We start from the raw sequence: 18,606 nt of genomic DNA, 5'->3' as shown, positions 1-18,606 counted from the left end.
TTGCAGCGCCAACTCTGCTGTTCTAGGGCAACACGGACAAGGTCCAGCCGGCGACCTCCAACGTCAGCCTACCTCCTGCCGTGACGGCACCTACCTACGCCCAACCACCGTGCACGCGCCACCACCCCAAGCACTGCACCCTCCAACACAACGCTGCCTGACAACAGCGTGGCTCCCGGCCCGCCACCACCAACACCCTTCACACCTTTCGCCTGCTCCACACGCTTTCAGGAAACACGGGGCAGCCTCCCTCACGCAAGCACAATGCCATCCTCCCTCTTGCAAGGGACCTCAACAACTCAGCCAGCGCAACCTCCTCCTCCTGCCACTCCAGCTCCGCAGCTACGCTGGCTGCCCCGGCTCCACCTCCCGAGGACTCTTGGGCACCCCTCCTCTTCAGAGGAGCAGGGCCTCAGGCCATCCCAAACATGGGACCCTTCACTTACGGGCCACGGTTCCGTCTCCAGGCCCACCTCAGCCCCGGGGGCAGACAAAACACAAGACCCCGGGGATAACAGGGGCGGGCACGTGCACCCACGGGACCACAGCCGGGCAGCCAAGGCGGCCAAGGCAGCAACAGCAACCGCAGCAAAACTCTTCCCTTCTTCCTCTTCCTTTTCCCTCAAGCCTTTCCTCCCCGTGCCCGTCAGCTTCAACGGGGCAGATCCATGCGGGAACACAGCCCACGCTCAAGTGCCTACCCCCAGAGCCACCTCCTCCCAAGCCGCCCCCACCCCCAGGCCCTCGCTCCAGGAGGGGGCTCCCCACGCTCTGACAAGTGACATCACTTCACAACCCTTCCCAACACGAAAAGGAAAGACCAGCTAAGACGAAAACAAAGGCCAGACACAAGTGAAAGGAAAACACACCACGGACAACACCAGGCCATTACAGGCGGAAAAGACACTTGGGCAGGAAGGGAAACTTCAGCTGCGGAGAAGAGGCACCACAGCTCGCCCTGCAGCCAACAGGGAAACCCTGACACACCTCCCCGGCACAGCTGCCCCCAGGGGCTCTGCCCCGGCGCTTGCGCATCCCCCGCGCGACCACTACAGCCAACCTCCCCACGACACACCACCGCCAAAGCACCGCCACCGCTCTCCCCACCCACGGCCACCCCAACAACGCACTTCCCCAAGACCACCACAGCCACCAGCCAAAACTGAAAGCCACAGCCGGAAACTCGCTGCCATCGGAAAGCGAGGAAGGGGAAGCCGCCGCGCCACATAAAGCCGGCCACCCGGCACCACACCAAGCACAGCGACCACCCGCAACACCACCAAGCCTGCCCGGGCTCCTGCACAGCGACACCCACCCAACCACCATGACAGCGCCCGCAACCCCGCAGCCCCGCCTGACGCACGGCGCCACGCCGCTCCTGCTCCTCCTGACGGCTCTCGCCACCGCCCTCGCCTGCCACCACCTGCGGCCCGGCGACGACACCTTCCCCTGGGACGGCCTCCGGCTCCTCCAGGCCATGGCTCCCAGCCCGACACAGCCCTGCCAGCAACACCAGGCGCCCTTCCGCTTCCCCGACACCCTCCTCCACACCAGCCACCCACAGCAAGCCGCCGCCACCGCCCTCCGCATCCTACAGCACCTCTTCCACACCCTCAGCAACGACAGCGCCCCACAACACTGGGACACCGGCGCGCGCCACCACCTCCTCAACCACCTACAGCACTACATCCAACGCCTGGAGCAATGCCCGACAGCCAGCGCCACGCTCTTCAAAAGGCAGCGACTCAGCATCGACAGGTACTTCACGCACATCCAGGACTTCCTCCACACCCACAACCACAGCGCCTGCGCCTGGGACCACGTCCGCCTCGAAGCTCGCGCCTGCTTCCAACGCCTCCACAACCTCACCCGCACCATGCGCCGTTAGCCCAAGCACCGCGGCCAACGCGCACGCGCACGGCCCCACCACACCGACAACAACACTTCTGGAGCCCCGGCGGACCCAGCCCCACCTCTCTCATCCCGCCTACCCTCAGCCACGCCAACAGCCGCTGCAGCAACGGCCCCGCGCCCTCCGCCCCCACTGACTGACCCCCTTATTTATACAACTCTTATTTATTGCCACCGCGGGACTTCACCTATTTATTCACCTATTTATTCACTCCACACAAAATAAAGACCTGTTGCAAAGACCTTGCCCAATGCATCTTGTCTCACAAGCACAAGGAACGAGCCTTCGGCGTGGCGCGAAGCCACCGCCACTCAGCACCTGCTCCAAGCCCTGCCCCACACGGGCTCTGCAGGCCCCGTGCCCACTCTCCCCCTTGACACCCCTCCCCAAGGAGGCGCTTTCCTCCACCTCTCTCAAAAACCTCTCCCAGGCTTTCAACAGCCAGCGTCACCCGAGCCTCCGTGTCGGCCCGTCTCCTCCACAGTTCCCACCCCCCCGCCCCGCTTTCCACCAACTGATCCTCAGCTCTGGAGGCCTCGCTACAGGGAGGCCTCGCACCTCTTGCAGCGCGTCCACAGCAGGGCCACAGACACCGTCAGAGCCTTGCAACGCCTCTCCTGCGACGAAAGGCTCAGAGAGACGGGCTTCTTCAGCCTGCAGCAGGGAAGGCCCCGCGGAGACCTTACTGCGGCCTTTCGGCACTTCCAGGGGGCTCACAAGAAAGATGGCCGACGACTCGGGCAAAGGGCCTGCAGCCACACCACAGCGGGGACTGGCTTCAAACCAAACGAGGGGCGGCTCACGCTCCCTACAAGGAAGGCAACACGCTGCGACCAACCGGGAGGCAAAACGCTGCAACACGTTGCCCACAGAGGTGGGGCGCGCCCCGTCCCTGGAAACCTCCCAGGTCAGCCTGGACGGGGCTCTCAGAACCTCCTCTACTTGAGACGGCCCTGCCCCTTGCTGGCGGGTTGGGCCCGGCGACCTCTGAGGGTCCCTCCCAGCCCAACCCGACCCATCCCAAACCATGCCATGAGTCTAGGAGGGAGCGGCACGGCACAGACCCAACTCGGGGTCGCTGGCTCTTGCAGCTTCAGGCATTGCTCACCACAACTCTCTGCCTGCGCTGCTTCAAAACACCTTGCAGCGCCAACTCTGCTGTTCTAGGGCAACACGGACAAGGTCCAGCCGGCGACCTCCAACGTCAGCCTACCTCCTGCCGTGACGGCACCTACCTACGCCCAACCACCGTGCACGCGCCACCACCCCAAGCACTGCACCCTCCAACACAACGCTGCCTGACAACAGCGTGGCTCCCGGCCCGCCACCACCAACACCCTTCACACCTTTCGCCTGCTCCACACGCTTTCAGGAAACACGGGGCAGCCTCCCTCACGCAAGCACAATGCCATCCTCCCTCTTGCAAGGGACCTCAACAACTCAGCCAGCGCAACCTCCTCCTCCTGCCACTCCAGCTCCGCAGCTACGCTGGCTGCCCCGGCTCCACCTCCCGAGGACTCTTGGGCACCCCTCCTCTTCAGAGGAGCAGGGCCTCAGGCCATCCCAAACATGGGACCCTTCACTTACGGGCCACGGTTCCGTCTCCAGGCCCACCTCAGCCCCGGGGGCAGACAAAACACAAGACCCCGGGGATACAGGGGCGGGCACGTGCACCCACGGGACCACAGCCGGGCAGCCAAGGCGGCCAAGGCAGCAACAGCAACCGCAGCAAAACTCTTCCCTTCTTCCTCTTCCTTTTCCCTCAAGCCTTTCCTCCCCGTGCCCGTCAGCTTCAACGGGGCAGATCCATGCGGGAACACAGCCCACGCTCAAGTGCCTACCCCCAGAGCCACCTCCTCCCAAGCCGCCCCCACCCCCAGGCCCTCGCTCCAGGAGGGGGCTCCCCACGCTCTGACAAGTGACATCACTTCACAACCCTTCCCAACACGAAAAGGAAAGACCAGCTAAGACGAAAACAAAGGCCAGACACAAGTGAAAGGAAAACACACCACGGACAACACCAGGCCATTACAGGCGGAAAAGACACTTGGGCAGGAAGGGAAACTTCAGCTGCGGAGAAGAGGCACCACAGCTCGCCCTGCAGCCAACAGGGAAACCCTGACACACCTCCCCGGCACAGCTGCCCCCAGGGGCTCTGCCCCGGCGCTTGCGCATCCCCCGCGCGACCACTACAGCCAACCTCCCCACGACACACCACCGCCAAAGCACCGCCACCGCTCTCCCCACCCACGGCCACCCCAACAACGCACTTCCCCAAGACCACCACAGCCACCAGCCAAAACTGAAAGCCACAGCCGGAAACTCGCTGCCATCGGAAAGCGAGGAAGGGGAAGCCGCCGCGCCACATAAAGCCGGCCACCCGGCACCACACCAAGCACAGCGACCACCCGCAACACCACCAAGCCTGCCCGGGCTCCTGCACAGCGACACCCACCCAACCACCATGACAGCGCCCGCAACCCCGCAGCCCCGCCTGACGCACGGCGCCACGCCGCTCCTGCTCCTCCTGACGGCTCTCGCCACCCCGCCCTCGCCTGCCACCACCTGCGGCCCGGCGACGACACCTTCCCCTGGGACGGCCTCCGGCTCCTCCAGGCCATGGCTCCCAGCCCGACACAGCCCTGCCAGCAACACCAGGCGCCCTTCCGCTTCCCCGACACCCTCCTCCACACCAGCCACCCACAGCAAGCCGCCGCCACCGCCCTCCGCATCCTACAGCACCTCTTCCACACCCTCAGCAACGACAGCGCCCCACAACACTGGGACACCGGCGCGCGCCACCACCTCCTCAACCACCTACAGCACTACATCCAACGCCTGGAGCAATGCCCGACAGCCAGCGCCACGCTCTTCAAAAGGCAGCGACTCAGCATCGACAGGTACTTCACGCACATCCAGGACTTCCTCCACACCCACAACCACAGCGCCTGCGCCTGGGACCACGTCCGCCTCGAAGCTCGCGCCTGCTTCCAACGCCTCCACAACCTCACCCGCACCATGCGCCGTTAGCCCAAGCACCGCGGCCAACGCGCACGCGCACGGCCCCACCACACCGACAACAACACTTCTGGAGCCCCGGCGGACCCAGCCCCACCTCTCTCATCCCGCCTACCCTCAGCCACGCCAACAGCCGCTGCAGCAACGGCCCCGCGCCCTCCGCCCCCACTGACTGACCCCCTTATTTATACAACTCTTATTTATTGCCACCGCGGGACTTCACCTATTTATTCACCTATTTATTCACTCCACACAAAATAAAGACCTGTTGCAAAGACCTTGCCCAATGCATCTTGTCTCACAAGCACAAGGAACGAGCCTTCGGCGTGGCGCGAAGCCACCGCCACTCAGCACCTGCTCCAAGCCCTGCCCCACACGGGCTCTGCAGGCCCCGTGCCCACTCTCCCCCTTGACACCCCTCCCCAAGGAGGCGCTTTCCTCCACCTCTCTCAAAAACCTCTCCCAGGCTTTCAACAGCCAGCGTCACCCGAGCCTCCGTGTCGGCCCGTCTCCTCCACAGTTCCCACCCCCCGCCCCGCTTTCCACCAACTGATCCTCAGCTCTGGAGGCCTCGCTACAGGGAGGCCTCGCACCTCTTGCAGCGCGTCCACAGCAGGGCCACAGACACCGTCAGAGCCTTGCAACGCCTCTCCTGCGACGAAAGGCTCAGAGAGACGGGCTTCTTCAGCCTGCAGCAGGGAAGGCCCCGCGGAGACCTTACTGCGGCCTTTCGGCACTTCCAGGGGGCTCACAAGAAAGATGGCCGACGACTCGGTCAAAGGGCCTGCAGCCACACCACAGCGGGGACTGGCTTCAAACCAAACGAGGGGCGGCTCACGCTCCCTACAAGGAAGGCAACACGCTGCGACCAACCGGGAGGCAAAACGCTGCAACACGTTGCCCACAGAGGTGGGGCGCGCCCCGTCCCTGGAAACCTCCCAGGTCAGCCTGGACGGGGCTCTCAGAACCTCCTCTACTTGAGACGGCCCTGCCCCTTGCTGGCGGGTTGGGCCCGGCGACCTCTGAGGGTCCCTCCCAGCCCAACCCGACCCATCCCAAACCATGCCATGAGTCTAGGAGGGAGCGGCACGGCACAGACCCAACTCGGGGTCGCTGGCTCTTGCAGCTTCAGGCATTGCTCACCACAACTCTCTGCCTGCGCTGCTTCAAAACACCTTGCAGCGCCAACTCTGCTGTTCTAGGGCAACACGGACAAGGTCCAGCCGGCGACCTCCAACGTCAGCCTACCTCCTGCCGTGACGGCACCTACCTACGCCCAACCACCGTGCACGCGCCACCACCCCAAGCACTGCACCCTCCAACACAACGCTGCCTGACAACAGCGTGGCTCCCGGCCCGCCACCACCAACACCCTTCACACCTTTCGCCTGCTCCACACGCTTTCAGGAAACACAGGGCAGCCTCCCTCACGCAAGCACAATGCCATCCTCCCTCTTGCAAGGGACCTCAACAACTCAGCCAGCGCAACCTCCTCCTCCTGCCACTCCAGCTCCGCAGCTACGCTGGCTGCCCCGGCTCCACCTCCCGAGGACTCTTGGGCACCCCTCCTCTTCAGAGGAGCAGGGCCTCAGGCCATCCCAAACATGGGACCCTTCACTTACGGGCCACGGTTCCGTCTCCAGGCCCACCTCAGCCCCGGGGGCAGACAAAACACAAGACCCCGGGGATACAGGGGCGGGCACGTGCACCCACGGGACCACAGCCGGGCAGCCAAGGCGGCCAAGGCAGCAACAGCAACCGCAGCAAAACTCTTCCCTTCTTCCTCTTCCTTTTCCCTCAAGCCTTTCCTCCCCGTGCCCGTCAGCTTCAACGGGGCAGATCCATGCGGGAACACAGCCCACGCTCAAGTGCCTACCCCCAGAGCCACCTCCTCCCAAGCCGCCCCCACCCCCAGGCCCTCGCTCCAGGAGGGGGCTCCCCACGCTCTGACAAGTGACATCACTTCACAACCCTTCCCAACACGAAAAGGAAAGACCAGCTAAGACGAAAACAAAGGCCAGACACAAGTGAAAGGAAAACACACCACGGACAACACCAGGCCATTACAGGCGGAAAAGACACTTGGGCAGGAAGGGAAACTTCAGCTGCGGAGAAGAGGCACCACAGCTCGCCCTGCAGCCAACAGGGAAACCCTGACACACCTCCCCGGCACAGCTGCCCCCAGGGGCTCTGCCCCGGCGCTTGCGCATCCCCCGCGCGACCACTACAGCCAACCTCCCCACGACACACCACCGCCAAAGCACCGCCACCGCTCTCCCCACCCACGGCCACCCCAACAACGCACTTCCCCAAGACCACCACAGCCACCAGCCAAAACTGAAAGCCACAGCCGGAAACTCGCTGCCATCGGAAAGCGAGGAAGGGGAAGCCGCCGCGCCACATAAAGCCGGCCACCCGGCACCACACCAAGCACAGCGACCACCCGCAACACCACCAAGCCTGCCCGGGCTCCTGCACAGCGACACCCACCCAACCACCATGACAGCGCCCGCAACCCCGCAGCCCCGCCTGACGCACGGCGCCACGCCGCTCCTGCTCCTCCTGACGGCTCTCGCCACCGCCCTCGCCTGCCACCACCTGCGGCCCGGCGACGACACCTTCCCCTGGGACGGCCTCCGGCTCCTCCAGGCCATGGCTCCCAGCCCGACACAGCCCTGCCAGCAACACCAGGCGCCCTTCCGCTTCCCCGACACCCTCCTCCACACCAGCCACCCACAGCAAGCCGCCGCCACCGCCCTCCGCATCCTACAGCACCTCTTCCACACCCTCAGCAACGACAGCGCCCCACAACACTGGGACACCGGCGCGCGCCACCACCTCCTCAACCACCTACAGCACTACATCCAACGCCTGGAGCAATGCCCGACAGCCAGCGCCACGCTCTTCAAAAGGCAGCGACTCAGCATCGACAGGTACTTCACGCACATCCAGGACTTCCTCCACACCCACAACCACAGCGCCTGCGCCTGGGACCACGTCCGCCTCGAAGCTCGCGCCTGCTTCCAACGCCTCCACAACCTCACCCGCACCATGCGCCGTTAGCCCAAGCACCGCGGCCAACGCGCACCGCGCACGGCCCCACCACACCGACAACAACACTTCTGGAGCCCCGGCGGACCCAGCCCCACCTCTCTCATCCCGCCTACCCTCAGCCACGCCAACAGCCGCTGCAGCAACGGCCCCGCGCCCTCCGCCCCCACTGACTGACCCCCTTATTTATACAACTCTTATTTATTGCCACCGCGGGACTTCACCTATTTATTCACCTATTTATTCACTCCACACAAAATAAAGACCTGTTGCAAAGACCTTGCCCAATGCATCTTGTCTCACAAGCACAAGGAACGAGCCTTCGGCGTGGCGCGAAGCCACCGCCACTCAGCACCTGCTCCAAGCCCTGCCCCACACGGGCTCTGCAGGCCCCGTGCCCACTCTCCCCCTTGACACCCCTCCCCAAGGAGGCGCTTTCCTCCACCTCTCTCAAAAACCTCTCCCAGGCTTTCAACAGCCAGCGTCACCCGAGCCTCCGTGTCGGCCCGTCTCCTCCACAGTTCCCACCCCCCGCCCCGCTTTCCACCAACTGATCCTCAGCTCTGGAGGCCTCGCTACAGGGAGGCCTCGCACCTCTTGCAGCGCGTCCACAGCAGGGCCACAGACACCGTCAGAGCCTTGCAACGCCTCTCCTGCGACGAAAGGCTCAGAGAGACGGGCTTCTTCAGCCTGCAGCAGGGAAGGCCCCGCGGAGACCTTACTGCGGCCTTTCGGCACTTCCAGGGGGCTCACAAGAAAGATGGCCGACGACTCGGTCAAAGGGCCTGCAGCCACACCACAGCGGGGACTGGCTTCAAACCAAACGAGGGGCGGCTCACGCTCCCTACAAGGAAGGCAACACGCTGCGACCAACCGGGAGGCAAAACGCTGCAACACGTTGCCCACAGAGGTGGGGCGCGCCCCGTCCCTGGAAACCTCCCAGGTCAGCCTGGACGGGGCTCTCAGAACCTCCTCTACTTGAGACGGCCCTGCCCCTTGCTGGCGGGTTGGGCCCGGCGACCTCTGAGGGTCCCTCCCAGCCCAACCCGACCCATCCCAAACCATGCCATGAGTCTAGGAGGGAGCGGCACGGCACAGACCCAACTCGGGGTCGCTGGCTCTTGCAGCTTCAGGCATTGCTCACCACAACTCTCTGCCTGCGCTGCTTCAAAACACCTTGCAGCGCCAACTCTGCTGTTCTAGGGCAACACGGACAAGGTCCAGCCGGCGACCTCCAACGTCAGCCTACCTCCTGCCGTGACGGCACCTACCTACGCCCAACCACCGTGCACGCGCCACCACCCCAAGCACTGCACCCTCCAACACAACGCTGCCTGACAACAGCGTGGCTCCCGGCCCGCCACCACCAACACCCTTCACACCTTTCGCCTGCTCCACACGCTTTCAGGAAACACGGGGCAACCTCCCTCACGCAAGCACAATGCCATCCTCCCTCTTGCAAGGGACCTCAACAACTCAGCCAGCGCAACCTCCTCCTCCTGCCACTCCAGCTCCGCAGCTACGCTGGCTGCCCCGGCTCCACCTCCCGAGGACTCTTGGGCACCCCTCCTCTTCAGAGGAGCAGGGCCTCAGGCCATCCCAAACATGGGACCCTTCACTTACGGGCCACGGTTCCGTCTCCAGGCCCACCTCAGCCCCGGGGGCAGACAAAACACAAGACCCCGGGGATACAGGGGCGGGCACGTGCACCCACGGGACCACAGCCGGGCAGCCAAGGCGGCCAAGGCAGCAACAGCAACCGCAGCAAAACTCTTCCCTTCTTCCTCTTCCTTTTCCCTCAAGCCTTTCCTCCCCGTGCCCGTCAGCTTCAACGGGGCAGATCCATGCGGGAACACAGCCCACGCTCAAGTGCCTACCCCCAGAGCCACCTCCTCCCAAGCCGCCCCCACCCCCAGGCCCTCGCTCCAGGAGGGGGCTCCCCACGCTCTGACAAGTGACATCACTTCACAACCCTTCCCAACACGAAAAGGAAAGACCAGCTAAGACGAAAACAAAGGCCAGACACAAGTGAAAGGAAAACACACCACGGACAACACCAGGCCATTACAGGCGGAAAAGACACTTGGGCAGGAAGGGAAACTTCAGCTGCGGAGAAGAGGCACCACAGCTCGCCCTGCAGCCAACAGGGAAACCCTGACACACCTCCCCGGCACAGCTGCCCCCAGGGGCTCTGCCCCGGCGCTTGCGCATCCCCCGCGCGACCACTACAGCCAACCTCCCCACGACACACCACCGCCAAAGCACCGCCACCGCTCTCCCCACCCACGGCCACCCCAACAACGCACTTCCCCAAGACCACCACAGCCACCAGCCAAAACTGAAAGCCACAGCCGGAAACTCGCTGCCATCGGAAAGCGAGGAAGGGGAAGCCGCCGCGCCACATAAAGCCGGCCACCCGGCACCACACCAAGCACAGCGACCACCCGCAACACCACCAAGCCTGCCCGGGCTCCTGCACAGCGACACCCACCCAACCACCATGACAGCGCCCGCAACCCCGCAGCCCCGCCTGACGCACGGCGCCACGCCGCTCCTGCTCCTCCTGACGGCTCTCGCCACCGCCCTCGCCTGCCACCACCTGCGGCCCGGCGACGACACCTTCCCCTGGGACGGCCTCCGGCTCCTCCAGGCCATGGCTCCCAGCCCGACACAGCCCTGCCAGCAACACCAGGCGCCCTTCCGCTTCCCCGACACCCTCCTCCACACCAGCCACCCACAGCAAGCCACCGCCACCCGCCCTCCGCATCCTACAGCACCTCTTCCACACCCTCAGCAACGACAGCGCCCCACAACACTGGGACACCGGCGCGCGCCACCACCTCCTCAACCACCTACAGCACTACATCCAACGCCTGGAGCAATGCCCGACAGCCAGCGCCACGCTCTTCAAAAGGCAGCGACTCAGCATCGACAGGTACTTCACGCACATCCAGGACTTCCTCCACACCCACAACCACAGCGCCTGCGCCTGGGACCACGTCCGCCTCGAAGCTCGCGCCTGCTTCCAACGCCTCCACAACCTCACCCGCACCATGCGCCGTTAGCCCAAGCACCGCGGCCAACGCGCACCGCGCACGGCCCCACCACACCGACAACAACACTTCTGGAGCCCCGGCGGACCCAGCCCCACCTCTCTCATCCCGCCTACCCTCAGCCACGCCAACAGCCGCTGCAGCAACGGCCCCGCGCCCTCCGCCCCCACTGACTGACCCCCTTATTTATACAACTCTTATTTATTGCCACCGCGGGACTTCACCTATTTATTCACCTATTTATTCACTCCACACAAAATAAAGACCTGTTGCAAAGACCTTGCCCAATGCATCTTGTCTCACAAGCACAAGGAACGAGCCTTCGGCGTGGCGCGAAGCCACCGCCACTCAGCACCTGCTCCAAGCCCTGCCCCACACGGGCTCTGCAGGCCCCGTGCCCACTCTCCCCCTTGACACCTCTCCCCAAGGAGGCGCTTTCCTCCACCTCTCTCAAAAACCTCTCCCAGGCTTTCAACAGCCAGCGTCACCCGAGCCTCCGTGTCGGCCCGTCTCCTCCACAGTTCCCACCCCCCGCCCCGCTTTCCACCAACTGATCCTCAGCTCTGGAGGCCTCGCTACAGGGAGGCCTCGCACCTCTTGCAGCGCGTCCACAGCAGGGCCACAGACACCGTCAGAGCCTTGCAACGCCTCTCCTGCGACGAAAGGCTCAGAGAGACGGGCTTCTTCAGCCTGCAGCAGGGAAGGCCCCGCGGAGACCTTACTGCGGCCTTTCGGCACTTCCAGGGGGCTCACAAGAAAGATGGCCGACGACTCGGTCAAAGGGCCTGCAGCCACACCACAGCGGGGACTGGCTTCAAACCAAACGAGGGGCGGCTCACGCTCCCTACAAGGAAGGCAACACGCTGCGACCAACCGGGAGGCAAAACGCTGCAACACGTTGCCCACAGAGGTGGGGCGCGCCCCGTCCCTGGAAACCTCCCAGGTCAGCCTGGACGGGGCTCTCAGAACCTCCTCTACTTGAGACGGCCCTGCCCCTTGCTGGCGGGTTGGGCCCGGCGACCTCTGAGGGTCCCTCCCAGCCCAACCCGACCCATCCCAAACCATGCCATGAGTCTAGGAGGGAGCGGCACGGCACAGACCCAACTCGGGGTCGCTGGCTCTTGCAGCTTCAGGCATTGCTCACCACAACTCTCTGCCTGCGCTGCTTCAAAACACCTTGCAGCGCCAACTCTGCTGTTCTAGGGCAACACGGACAAGGTCCAGCCGGCGACCTCCAACGTCAGCCTACCTCCTGCCGTGACGGCACCTACCTACGCCCAACCACCGTGCACGCGCCACCACCCCAAGCACTGCACCCTCCAACACAACGCTGCCTGACAACAGCGTGGCTCCCGGCCCGCCACCACCAACACCCTTCACACCTTTCGCCTGCTCCACACGCTTTCAGGAAACACGGGGCAGCCTCCCTCACGCAAGCACAATGCCATCCTCCCTCTTGCAAGGGACCTCAACAACTCAGCCAGCGCAACCTCCTCCTCCTGCCACTCCAGCTCCGCAGCTACGCTGGCTGCCCCGGCTCCACCTCCCGAGGACTCTTGGGCACCCCTCCTCTTCAGAGGAGCAGGGCCTCAGGCCATCCCAAACATGGGACCCTTCACTTACGGGCCACGGTTCCGTCTCCAGGCCCACCTCAGCCCCGGGGGCAGACAAAACACAAGACCCCGGGGATACAGGGGCGGGCACGTGCACCCACGGGACCACAGCCGGGCAGCCAAGGCGGCCAAGGCAGCAACAGCAACCGCAGCAAAACTCTTCCCTTCTTCCTCTTCCTTTTCCCTCAAGCCTTTCCTCCCCGTGCCCGTCAGCTTCAACGGGGCAGATCCATGCGGGAACACAGCCCACGCTCAAGTGCCTACCCCCAGAGCCACCTCCTCCCAAGCCGCCCCCACCCCCAGGCCCTCGCTCCAGGAGGGGGCTCCCCACGCTCTGACAAGTGACATCACTTCACAACCCTTCCCAACACGAAAAGGAAAGACCAGCTAAGACGAAAACAAAGGCCAGACACAAGTGAAAGGAAAACACACCACGGACAACACCAGGCCATTACAGGCGGAAAAGACACTTGGGCAGGAAGGGAAACTTCAGCTGCGGAGAAGAGGCACCACAGCTCGCCCTGCAGCCAACAGGGAAACCCTGACACACCTCCCCGGCACAGCTGCCCCCAGGGGCTCTGCCCCGGCGCTTGCGCATCCCCCGCGCGACCACTACAGCCAACCTCCCCACGACACACCACCGCCAAAGCACCGCCACCGCTCTCCCCACCCACGGCCACCCCAACAACGCACTTCCCCAAGACCACCACAGCCACCAGCCAAAACTGAAAGCCACAGCCGGAAACTCGCTGCCATCGGAAAGCGAGGAAGGGGAAGCCGCCGCGCCACATAAAGCCGGCCACCCGGCACCACACCAAGCACAGCGACCACCCGCAACACCACCAAGCCTGCCCGGGCTCCTGCACAGCGACACCCACCCAACCACCATGACAGCGCCCGCAACCCCGCAGCCCCGCCTGACGCACGGCGCCACGCCGCTCCTGCTCCTCCTGACGGCTCTCGCCACCGCCCTCGCCTGCCACCACCTGCGGCCCGGCGACGACACCTTCCCCTGGGACGGCCTCCGGCTCCTCCAGGCCATGGCTCCCAGCCCGACACAGCCCTGCCAGCAACACCAGGCGCCCTTCCGCTTCCCCGACACCCTCCTCCACACCAGCCACCCACAGCAAGCCGCCGCCACCGCCCTCCGCATCCTACAGCACCTCTTCCACACCCTCAGCAACGACAGCGCCCCACAACACTGGGACACCGGCGCGCGCCACCACCTCCTCAACCACCTACAGCACTACATCCAACGCCTGGAGCAATGCCCGACAGCCAGCGCCACGCTCTTCAAAAGGCAGCGACTCAGCATCGACAGGTACTTCACGCACATCCAGGACTTCCTCCACACCCACAACCACAGCGCCTGCGCCTGGGACCACGTCCGCCTCGAAGCTCGCGCCTGCTTCCAACGCCTCCACAACCTCACCCGCACCATGCGCCGTTAGCCCAAGCACCGCGGCCAACGCGCACGCGCACGGCCCCACCACACCGACAACAACACTTCTGGAGCCCCGGCGGACCCAGCCCCACCTCTCTCATCCCGCCTACCCTCAGCCACGCCAACAGCCGCTGCAGCAACGGCCCCGCGCCCTCCGCCCCCACTGACTGACCCCCTTATTTATACAACTCTTATTTATTGCCACCGCGGGACTTCACCTATTTATTCACCTATTTATTCACTCCACACAAAATAAAGACCTGTTGCAAAGACCTTGCCCAATGCATCTTGTCTCACAAGCACAAGGAACGAGCCTTCGGCGTGGCGCGAAGCCACCGCCACTCAGCACCTGCTCCAAGCCCTGCCCCACACGGGCTCTGCAGGCCCCGTGCCCACTCTCCCCCTTGACACCTCTCCCCAAGGAGGCGCTTTCCTCCACCTCTCTCAAAAACCTCTCCCAGGCTTTCAACAGCCAGCGTCACCCGAGCCTCCGTGTCGGCCCGTCTCCTCCACAGTTCCCACCCCCCGCCCCGCTTTCCACCAACTGATCCTCAGCTCTGGAGGCCTCGCTACAGGGAGGCCTCGCACCTCTTGCAGCGCGTCCACAGCAGGGCCACAGACACCGTCAGAGCCTTGCAACGCCTCTCCTGCGACGAAAGGCTCAGAGAGACGGGCTTCTTCAGCCTGCAGCAGGGAAGGCCCCGCGGAGACCTTACTGCGGCCTTTCGGCACTTCCAGGGGGCTCACAAGAAAGATGGCCGACGACTCGGTCAAAGGGCCTGCAGCCACACCACAGCGGGGACTGGCTTCAAACCAAACGAGGGGCGGCTCACGCTCCCTACAAGGAAGGCAACACGCTGCGACCAACCGGGAGGCAAAACGCTGCAACACGTTGCCCACAGAGGTGGGGCGCGCCCCGTCCCTGGAAACCTCCCAGGTCAGCCTGGACGGGGCTCTCAGAACCTCCTCTACTTGAGACGGCCCTGCCCCTTGCTGGCGGGTTGGGCCCGGCGACCTCTGAGGGTCCCTCCCAGCCCAACCCGACCCATCCCAAACCATGCCATGAGTCTAGGAGGGAGCGGCACGGCACAGACCCAACTCGGGGTCGCTGGCTCTTGCAGCTTCAGGCATTGCTCACCACAACTCTCTGCCTGCGCTGCTTCAAAACACCTTGCAGCGCCAACTCTGCTGTTCTAGGGCAACACGGACAAGGTCCAGCCGGCGACCTCCAACGTCAGCCTACCTCCTGCCGTGACGGCACCTACCTACGCCCAACCACCGTGCACGCGCCACCACCCCAAGCACTGCACCCTCCAACACAACGCTGCCTGACAACAGCGTGGCTCCCGGCCCGCCACCACCAACACCCTTCACACCTTTCGCCTGCTCCACACGCTTTCAGGAAACACGGGGCAGCCTCCCTCACGCAAGCACAATGCCATCCTCCCTCTTGCAAGGGACCTCAACAACTCAGCCAGCGCAACCTCCTCCTCCTGCCACTCCAGCTCCGCAGCTACGCTGGCTGCCCCGGCTCCACCTCCCGAGGACTCTTGGGCACCCCTCCTCTTCAGAGGAGCAGGGCCTCAGGCCATCCCAAACATGGGACCCTTCACTTACGGGCCACGGTTCCGTCTCCAGGCCCACCTCAGCCCCGGGGGCAGACAAAACACAAGACCCCGGGGATACAGGGGCGGGCACGTGCACCCACGGGACCACAGCCGGGCAGCCAAGGCGGCCAAGGCAGCAACAGCAACCGCAGCAAAACTCTTCCCTTCTTCCTCTTCCTTTTCCCTCAAGCCTTTCCTCCCCGTGCCCGTCAGCTTCAACGGGGCAGATCCATGCGGGAACACAGCCCACGCTCAAGTGCCTACCCCCAGAGCCACCTCCTCCCAAGCCGCCCCCACCCCCAGGCCCTCGCTCCAGGAGGGGGCTCCCCACGCTCTGACAAGTGACATCACTTCACAACCCTTCCCAACACGAAAAGGAAAGACCAGCTAAGACGAAAACAAAGGCCAGACACAAGTGAAAGGAAAACACACCACGGACAACACCAGGCCATTACAGGCGGAAAAGACACTTGGGCAGGAAGGGAAACTTCAGCTGCGGAGAAGAGGCACCACAGCTCGCCCTGCAGCCAACAGGGAAACCCTGACACACCTCCCCGGCACAGCTGCCCCCAGGGGCTCTGCCCCGGCGCTTGCGCATCCCCCGCGCGACCACTACAGCCAACCTCCCCACGACACACCACCGCCAAAGCACCGCCACCGCTCTCCCCACCCACGGCCACCCCAACAACGCACTTCCCCAAGACCACCACAGCCACCAGCCAAAACTGAAAGCCACAGCCGGAAACTCGCTGCCATCGGAAAGCGAGGAAGGGGAAGCCGCCGCGCCACATAAAGCCGGCCACCCGGCACCACACCAAGCACAGCGACCACCCGCAACACCACCAAGCCTGCCCGGGCTCCTGCACAGCGACACCCACCCAACCACCATGACAGCGCCCGCAACCCCGCAGCCCCGCCTGACGCACGGCGCCACGCCGCTCCTGCTCCTCCTGACGGCTCTCGCCACCGCCCTCGCCTGCCACCACCTGCGGCCCGGCGACGACACCTTCCCCTGGGACGGCCTCCGGCTCCTCCAGGCCATGGCTCCCAGCCCGACACAGCCCTGCCAGCAACACCAGGCGCCCTTCCGCTTCCCCGACACCCTCCTCCACACCAGCCACCCACAGCAAGCCGCCGCCACCGCCCTCCGCATCCTACAGCACCTCTTCCACACCCTCAGCAACGACAGCGCCCCACAACACTGGGACACCGGCGCGCGCCACCACCTCCTCAACCACCTACAGCACTACATCCAACGCCTGGAGCAATGCCCGACAGCCAGCGCCACGCTCTTCAAAAGGCAGCGACTCAGCATCGACAGGTACTTCACGCACATCCAGGACTTCCTCCACACCCACAACCACAGCGCCTGCGCCTGGGACCACGTCCGCCTCGAAGCTCGCGCCTGCTTCCAACGCCTCCACAACCTCACCCGCACCATGCGCCGTTAGCCCAAGCACCGCGGCCAACGCGCACGCGCACGGCCCCACCACACCGACAACAACACTTCCGGAGCCCCGGCGGACCCAGCCCCACCTCTCTCATCCCGCCTACCCTCAGCCACGCCAACAGCCGCTGCAGCAACGGCCCCGCGCCCTCCGCCCCCACTGACTGACCCCCTTATTTATACAACTCTTATTTATTGCCACCGCGGGACTTCACCTATTTATTCACCTATTTATTCACTCCACACAAAATAAAGACCTGTTGCAAAGACCTTGCCCAATGCATCTTGTCTCACAAGCACAAGGAACGAGCCTTCGGCGTGGCGCGAAGCCACCGCCACTCAGCACCTGCTCCAAGCCCTGCCCCACACGGGCTCTGCAGGCCCCGTGCCCACTCTCCCCCTTGACACCTCTCCCCAAGGAGGCGCTTTCCTCCACCTCTCTCAAAAACCTCTCCCAGGCTTTCAACAGCCAGCGTCACCCGAGCCTCCGTGTCGGCCCGTCTCCTCCACAGTTCCCACCCCCCGCCCCGCTTTCCACCAACTGATCCTCAGCTCTGGAGGCCTCGCTACAGGGAGGCCTCGCACCTCTTGCAGCGCGTCCACAGCAGGGCCACAGACACCGTCAGAGCCTTGCAACGCCTCTCCTGCGACGAAAGGCTCAGAGAGACGGGCTTCTTCAGCCTGCAGCAGGGAAGGCCCCGCGGAGACCTTACTGCGGCCTTTCGGCACTTCCAGGGGGCTCACAAGAAAGATGGCCGACGACTCGGGCAAAGGGCCTGCAGCCACACCACAGCGGGGACTGGCTTCAAACCAAACGAGGGGCGGCTCACGCTCCCTACAAGGAAGGCAACACGCTGCGACCAACCGGGAGGCAAAACGCTGCAACACGTTGCCCACAGAGGTGGGGCGCGCCCCGTCCCTGGAAACCTCCCAGGTCAGCCTGGACGGGGCTCTCAGAACCTCCTCTACTTGAGACGGCCCTGCCCCTTGCTGGCGGGTTGGGCCCGGCGACCTCTGAGGGTCCCTCCCAGCCCAACCCGACCCATCCCAAACCATGCCATGAGTCTAGGAGGGAGCGGCACGGCACAGACCCAACTCGGGGTCGCTGGCTCTTGCAGCTTCAGGCATTGCTCACCACAACTCTCTGCCTGCGCTGCTTCAAAACACCTTGCAGCGCCAACTCTGCTGTTCTAGGGCAACACGGACAAGGTCCAGCCGGCGACCTCCAACGTCAGCCTACCTCCTGCCGTGACGGCACCTACCTACGCCCAACCACCGTGCACGCGCCACCACCCCAAGCACTGCACCCTCCAACACAACGCTGCCTGACAACAGCGTGGCTCCCGGCCCGCCACCACCAACACCCTTCACACCTTTCGCCTGCTCCACACGCTTTCAGGAAACACGGGGCAGCCTCCCTCACGCAAGCACAATGCCATCCTCCCTCTTGCAAGGGACCTC

General features: G+C 64.4%; 5 protein-coding genes and 2 pseudogenes across 9 annotated transcripts in view; 6 read left to right on the top strand and 1 right to left on the bottom strand.

Annotated features, from left to right (window-relative positions):
- Positions 1-18,606, bottom strand: part of UBAP2 (ubiquitin associated protein 2) — a 125,991-nt gene that overhangs the window by 19,918 nt on the left and 87,467 nt on the right. The window lies entirely within an intron of this gene.
- Positions 534-2,132, top strand: LOC130142252 (interferon-like). Its single transcript, XM_056323789.1, has one exon. The coding sequence runs from the start codon at positions 1,325-1,327 to the stop codon at positions 1,886-1,888; it is 564 nt and encodes a 187-aa protein (XP_056179764.1). The 5' UTR covers positions 534-1,324; the 3' UTR covers positions 1,889-2,132.
- Positions 3,375-5,186, top strand: LOC130142241 (interferon-like; annotated as a pseudogene).
- Positions 6,357-8,001, top strand: LOC130142248 (interferon-like). The gene has a single exon (XM_056323786.1). The coding sequence runs from the start codon at positions 7,430-7,432 to the stop codon at positions 7,991-7,993; it is 564 nt and encodes a 187-aa protein (XP_056179761.1). The 5' UTR covers positions 6,357-7,429; the 3' UTR covers positions 7,994-8,001.
- Positions 9,382-11,054, top strand: LOC130142251 (interferon-like; annotated as a pseudogene).
- Positions 12,533-14,342, top strand: LOC130142243 (interferon-like). Its single transcript, XM_056323780.1, has one exon. The coding sequence runs from the start codon at positions 13,535-13,537 to the stop codon at positions 14,096-14,098; it is 564 nt and encodes a 187-aa protein (XP_056179755.1). The 5' UTR covers positions 12,533-13,534; the 3' UTR covers positions 14,099-14,342.
- On the top strand, positions 15,584-17,375 carry LOC130142247 (interferon-like). Its single transcript, XM_056323785.1, has one exon. It carries the CDS (start codon positions 16,586-16,588, stop codon positions 17,147-17,149), a length of 564 nt encoding a protein of 187 aa, XP_056179760.1. The 5' UTR covers positions 15,584-16,585; the 3' UTR covers positions 17,150-17,375.

This window comes from Falco biarmicus, chromosome Z (assembly GCF_023638135.1).
Source record: "Falco biarmicus isolate bFalBia1 chromosome Z, bFalBia1.pri, whole genome shotgun sequence".
Taxonomy (NCBI): domain Eukaryota; kingdom Metazoa; phylum Chordata; class Aves; order Falconiformes; family Falconidae; genus Falco; species Falco biarmicus.
Note: the sequence above shows the minus strand (reverse complement) of the source record. Positions and strands in the feature narration are given on the sequence as shown.